Genomic DNA, 6,000 nt, shown 5'->3' with positions numbered 1-6,000 from the left:
TACAGCCTTTTTAATGTTAAGTGCCAGCAATCTGGTTCCACTTTGGTTTAGGTGGAGTTCATCCTTCCTGTATAGTGTTGTGTACCTAAAGCCATGCTCAACCTTTTGAAAACATCCCATAGTGAATTAAGTGAAATAGGTTAGAGCTAGGTTGTCCCTTTACATTTAGCTCTGTGCGAGGGAGGGGCTGTGCTGCCCAAGGAAGGAATTATATTTCTTCTTCCCTGCTCTCTATTTCCTCTTAGGAGAGTGTAATCTCTATTGCTGGCCCTGACCAGTAGCAGATTACTATAGCGCCCACCCTGCATTGGCTCAGCTGTGCTGGCTCTGTGTTAAGTGGGCAGAGTCAAGGTTACCCCCTCAGCAGAGCAGGAGGGAGCAGCAGGTGCTCAAGACTTTATCTTGAGAAGGGCTTAGTACCTGCAGTGTCTGTTCATTTCTGTGGGAGCTGTGAGTACAATGGGCCCAGATCCACAGTCTCACACAGTATGTTCTTGAATGAACGCACACGGGAAAATGATAAAAGACAAAAATGCCCTAGCATCTCTGGGTGAACACCCTTCAAAGCAATCACTCCATAACTGACCTGTCAGTCCTTATCCTCAAAGGAAGCATGCCCAAGACTTTCAAAAGACAAGCCTGAGAGCTTATTTCATAGCTTGACTTAAAATTGGTCTTAATAAAGACCCTGGATTTATGGCTTATTACAACAATCTGGAACCCAGTAACCTCCCTTTTTGTCCTATGACTACAGGGGTGTTAATGGTCCACTTCACCTTTAGTGTCCCTTAGAATACATGCTAACTACTTACACTAAACTATCTGTTCAGTCTTGTATTTAGCTGTCACACTTTGAGTATCTTGCCCTGATCTGAAGAAGAGCTCCATGTAAGCTCAAAAGCTTGTCTCTCTCATCAAGAGAAGTTGGTCCAAAAAAAGATATTACTTCATCCACCTTGTCTCTCAGATCCACAAAAGTGTTTAGGCTCCTAGTTTCTATTTAGGAGCCTAAATATCTTTGTGGATCTGGGTATATGCTCCTATTAAGATCATGTCCCCAAAATATAAATTATTACAGTGGGTGTTGTGTGGTGGTGGTGTTAAACTGTAATCTGTTGCATTGATGGTCCTTTCAGGACCATTCATGGGAACATTTCTGGAGAGGGTGAGTTAATGAAATGCAGTGAATATTTTAGTGTCTTAGCTAATTTCCAGCTGGGATAATTGCATTCTGCTTATCTAAATTTCCTCCTGCAGTTTGTTTTAGATACAGTATATTATCTGATTTCATCTGGTTATTCTGGCATCTATAGGCATCTATTTGTAAAACACTTTGTACAAAAGTGCAAAATAACTTCCTTTCCTCAATTGCTAAGAAGTATGGCTGTGGGCTGTGAATTAGCTACTGCCTTCTTTCCCAGAGATAGCATAGGTACGTAGTGGAATAAGAAAACCCTGTGTACCTACTGAGACCCTGGGGATGGGGAGGTGCAAGCCCACCCACATCTAAGCCCCACCCCCCAACCTAAGGGGAGGAGCCACTGGACTCAGGCAACAAAAGATTACGGGGGGACAACAAAGAAAAAAACGGGGACAGGAGTGTCAAAAGCAGGGATCCAGAGGAGGACACAGAGCAGAGAACCATGAACAGTGCCCACTGCTCCTCAAAGGCATCCAGGGAGCCAGAGGACACAGCCCAGAGATGTGACTTAAGGGAGGATCAGAAGTAGGCTCCACAGTTCCAGTTTCCTCCTCCTGGGCCAGCATCAGGAGATTGGTGAGGAGGTCTTGTGACTTTGTGGGGCCATGGATGGGGTGTGCATAAATCAGGAAGTGCAGGGAAAAGTGCAGCCAGAACTTAAGGAGAAGGTACTGAAGGAGCCAGAAAAGGGGCTTCAACATAGCGCATTCGATGTAGATGTGTGCCATGGTCTCCCTCTCACCACAGAAGGGGCAAGTGGTGGGGAAGGTGGTGAACCGCTCCAGGTACACACCCTTGTTTACTGCTCCATGAAGGAGCTGCCAGATAATATCCCCAGTGGGCTGTGGGACCAGGGTGGAATATGGACTGGCCCACTGGGGTTCCTCACCCTCCACGGGTGGTAGGAGGTCTCACCACTTGGTGTCAGGACGGGATACAAGGGTGAGGAAGTGAAGGGTGTGGGGCACGAGTGCGTATAGCTGTTTTCTAGACACGGTTCAGAGGTGGACTGGCTGCATGTTGCGCAGCCAGCTCAGGTGGTGCATAGGGGGTGGGTAGGGAGGCTCACCTGACAAGGGCCTGAAGGTAAACTCTGGAGGGTCAGTGGTAAGGGATGGGCAGGGAGCACCCTCCCGAGGACCTACTTCAGGAAAGCCTGAGAGGTGGGTAGTAAGGCTGCCATCACTTCCTGGAGTATATGATGGGGAGTATATGACGGGGGACATGAGAAGTGGAGAGCCCCATGTGCCAGCTGAGAACCAGAGGATCCACCTAGTCTTTCTGGTCATAGTCCAAGAGGTTTCCGATCCTGGTGGTACCAACCAGGACCAATCTCCGGCACACCAAGGGGGACTCTGCCATCTGCTCACTGAGATGGAGGTTGTGTTGCATAGGCTCCGCAAGGAAGTCCTCCCCCTGGGTGGCTGCTGTGGATCTGGTCGCTGAGACTAGCTGCCAGGTCCTGAATACGTCCTGGTAAAAGACTGGCATCTCAGAGAGGTCTCGGAGGAGACCCCTTGGATTGAGGTAGAAGAATTGCCGGTCATATTGGAGGCGGCGGGGTAAGGTATGCGCCAGTGCACTCCATGCTGGACTACTGGCACCATAAAGGAGTCTCTGAGGGCCTGGAGGGGGAAGACAAGGAGCTGACTGCAGAGTCGGAGCAGGCCCTCCCTATGCACTCTCCTCCAGGGGGAAGAAATCCCTGTGTCTCTGTTTTAATTGTGTAGGTTCTTTGGGACGAAAGGTGCAAAATGTTTCTTTTAAATGTTTACATGGTTGCGCTGGTATTTTCTTTGTTAAACTGATCTCTTACCCCTTGCCATGCCACAGGCCCAAACTCTGCCAAGCACTTCAATGGGATTTAAACTGTGTGGAAGGGGAGCGTATGTTCTAAAACACAGGGTGCAATTATAAAGTAACAATGGGTGAGTATAAAGGCTGCATACAGTACTCCAGTACTTTCTCTGAAGTCGTCATCACTTTTGGGTGCACAAGAAATATGGGGATCGGGCACTTGATGACAAGCTTGTACAATTCTGTTTGCCCAGCTCAGGGGACTTTGTTTTTTTCTCTTTTTTTGGCCTGGCTCATAAACGATTTGATTTTGTTCTGATCGTCCTGGTAAGGCCCGGGGGTAGATTCGGGGGCTGGTCAATATTCACGACTCGTTTGGAAAGCTGCTTTGTGGGGTTGTTCTTGAGCCTGAGGGCGAGCGGAGGGGACACAGCCCAGAACAAAAAAGAAAAGGAGGACTTGTGGCACCGTAGAGACTAACACATTGATTTGAGCATAAGCTTTCGTGAGCTACAGCTCACTTCATCGGCTGCATTCGGTGGAAAATACAGTGGGGAGATTTATATGCACGCACACAGAGAACAGGAAACAATGGGTTTTATCATACACAATGTAAGGAGAAAGAAAAGGAGGACTTGTGGCACCTTAGAGACTAACAAATTTATTAGAGCATCAGCTTTCGTGGGCTACAGCTCAGGAGAGTGATCACTTAAGATGAGCTATTACGGGGGGGGGGGGGAGGAGGAGGAAACCCTTTTGTGGTGATAATCAAGGTGGGCCCAGAACAAGGAGGGTTTTACTTGCTCAGAGGCGAGGGCAGTGCGGCTTGACCCGGGACGGCTGGAACAGGAGGGAGGTGAGCACACGGGCGTGTCGTGTGTGCAGCCCCAGCCCCCTCTCCATCCCGTTCAGCCCGCCCGCCAGTGTGCGCCGCGAGGACCAGCAGTCCCCCGCCATCCCCCAGCAGCCAGGCTCAGCCCAGCCGGCTGGCGGCTTCTGCCCGACCTTCGCGCTCCGGAACATGGCTGCGCCGCCCGCTCTCCGGCTCCTGCTGTGCTGCTTGCTGGGGGCGAGGAGCGGGGCCAGCTCCCCCCCGGAGCCGCCGGAGTCCCCTTTGCAGCAGCCCACCGTCTTCATCGCCATCCTCGCCAGGAACGCTGCCCACGCGCTGCCCCACTGCCTCGCCTGCCTCGAGCGGCTGCGCTACCCCAAGAGCCGGCTGGCCGTCTGGTAAGGCGCGGGCCGGGGGACCCCGGGGCGCCCCGCTCGGGGGCAGTGGGCGGGGGAGCCGAGGTCCCTGGCGCGGGCCGGCGGGCGCCGAGCGGCGGGCGCGCTGCTCTGCGGGGGAGAAAAGTGTCTGGGCAGCTGCCCTCGGGAACAGGCAGCGTCTGTCTGGCCAGGGCGGGCGGGCGGGGGGGGGGGGGGCACGGGAAAGGGGGAAGCGGCGCAAAGGCGGGAAGGGGGCCAGTGCAGAGGTCGGGAGGGGGTGCAGGGGAAGGGGGGCAGTGCAGAGGTCAGTGGAGGGGGGCAGGTTCAGGGGGGGCAGTGCAGAGGTCGGGAGGGGGTGCAGGGGAAGGGGGGCAGTGCAGAGGTCAGTAGAGGGGGGCAGGTTCGGGGGGGCAGTGCAGAGGTCGGGAGGGGGTGCAGGGGAAGGGGGGCAGTGCAGAGGTCAGTAGAGGGGGGCAGGTTCAGGGGGGGCAGTGCAGAGGTCAGTAGAGGGGGGCAGGTTAAGGGGGGGGCAGTGCAGAAGCCAGGAGCATAATGATAATAAAGCAAGGGAACAAGTAACCCGCTGCCTCCAGCGCTTCAGCGATCTAGGGCAGTGATTTTCAAGCTTTTTTCATTTGCAGACCCCTAATATTTCAAATGGAGGTGCAGCCCTCTTTAGAAGTCTTAGCCATAGTCTGCACAGACCCAGGGATCCAGGGACCACAGGTTGAAAACCACTGATCTAGGGCAAAGGGTCTTTGTCTTTGCTGAACATTTGAGGGCTCGCTGCGTTTCAGGACTCCTGATACACTGAGCAAGAGGTATCAGCCAGGGGCTTCCCTCTGAACCTTTTCTGTGCTGTGCTTTCCTAGCCCTAGCTGTTCTACTGGGGTCTACGAGGGTCTTTCCCTACTGCATTGGTTGGGATCAGCACGAGAGCAAAACTTTGCCTTACCCTTTGTGTTCTTAGCTGTAAACTTTCCCTGGAGCTACTGCTTCCTATGGAGAAAAGAATTTATTGGAACGAGCTGACAGCGTGGCTCAGACTTTGGGGTAACTCCACCCCATCCATGCTAAGAGGGGAGGACTCCAAAATTAATCCCCTTCTCTGCAACCCTCCCACATGGCTTGATACATTAAACCAGGAGCAGATGTCCACTAGCCTCTCTGGAGGAGAACAGCACATGCATCCCAAACTATGGAATGTGTGTTTTGGCTATAAAGACCATGAACACACTGGAGGTAGATAGGCAGCAATGATGTGTTTGGGAGGGCAGGGCAAGGCACATAAAGCAAAGCTGGGATTACAGCTCATGTTTTAACAGCCAGAAAAAACTTTGACTGAAACCACAGTTTTGTTGCAAAATTGCAGGTTTTGATGGAAGTTTGCCCACCTGCAAGCTTGATTGTTGGGGAAAATGCTTGATTCCTATGCAAAAATCCAGTCCTGGGGCCAAAATGAAAAACCAAAGTCTTTGTAGAGACAAATTGCTATTATATTATTGCCATTATTATACTGAATGAACTGCTGTACTTCAGTTATTAGAGAAACAAGGTGGGAGAAGTAACAGCTTTTATTGGACCATCTTTTGTTGGTGAAAGACAAGCTTTCAAACTACTCAGAGCTCTTCTTCAGGTCATGTTCTTGAGTTATGTTGAAGTATTTGTGATGTGATTTTAGGTGTGCTTAAAGCATATACAAATAGGTCCCTTTCAGTATTTATGTAAATCCAAAGAAATGAAATAAATAACATAGCTCAGTAAAAAGAACTGATTTGTCAGTGCTAGCTAGG

The 6,000-nt window shown here is 51.3% G+C and overlaps 1 protein-coding gene across 1 annotated transcript in view; it reads left to right on the top strand.

Annotated features, from left to right (window-relative positions):
• The first annotated feature begins 3,787 nt into the window (after positions 1-3,787).
• The window catches only part of COLGALT2 (collagen beta(1-O)galactosyltransferase 2), an 86,950-nt gene continuing 84,737 nt past the window's right edge, over positions 3,788-6,000 (top strand). The window contains exon 1 of the mRNA XM_038414872.2: positions 3,788-4,228. Within this exon, the coding sequence (XP_038270800.1) occupies positions 4,020-4,228 (209 nt within the window). The 5' untranslated portion in view covers positions 3,788-4,019. The remainder of the gene's footprint in view (positions 4,229-6,000) is intronic.

Source organism: Dermochelys coriacea, chromosome 8 (assembly GCF_009764565.3).
Source record: "Dermochelys coriacea isolate rDerCor1 chromosome 8, rDerCor1.pri.v4, whole genome shotgun sequence".
NCBI lineage: Eukaryota > Metazoa > Chordata > Testudines > Dermochelyidae > Dermochelys > Dermochelys coriacea.
The sequence above is the reverse complement of the archived record's forward strand: the minus strand, read 5'-3'. Positions and strand labels throughout refer to the sequence as shown.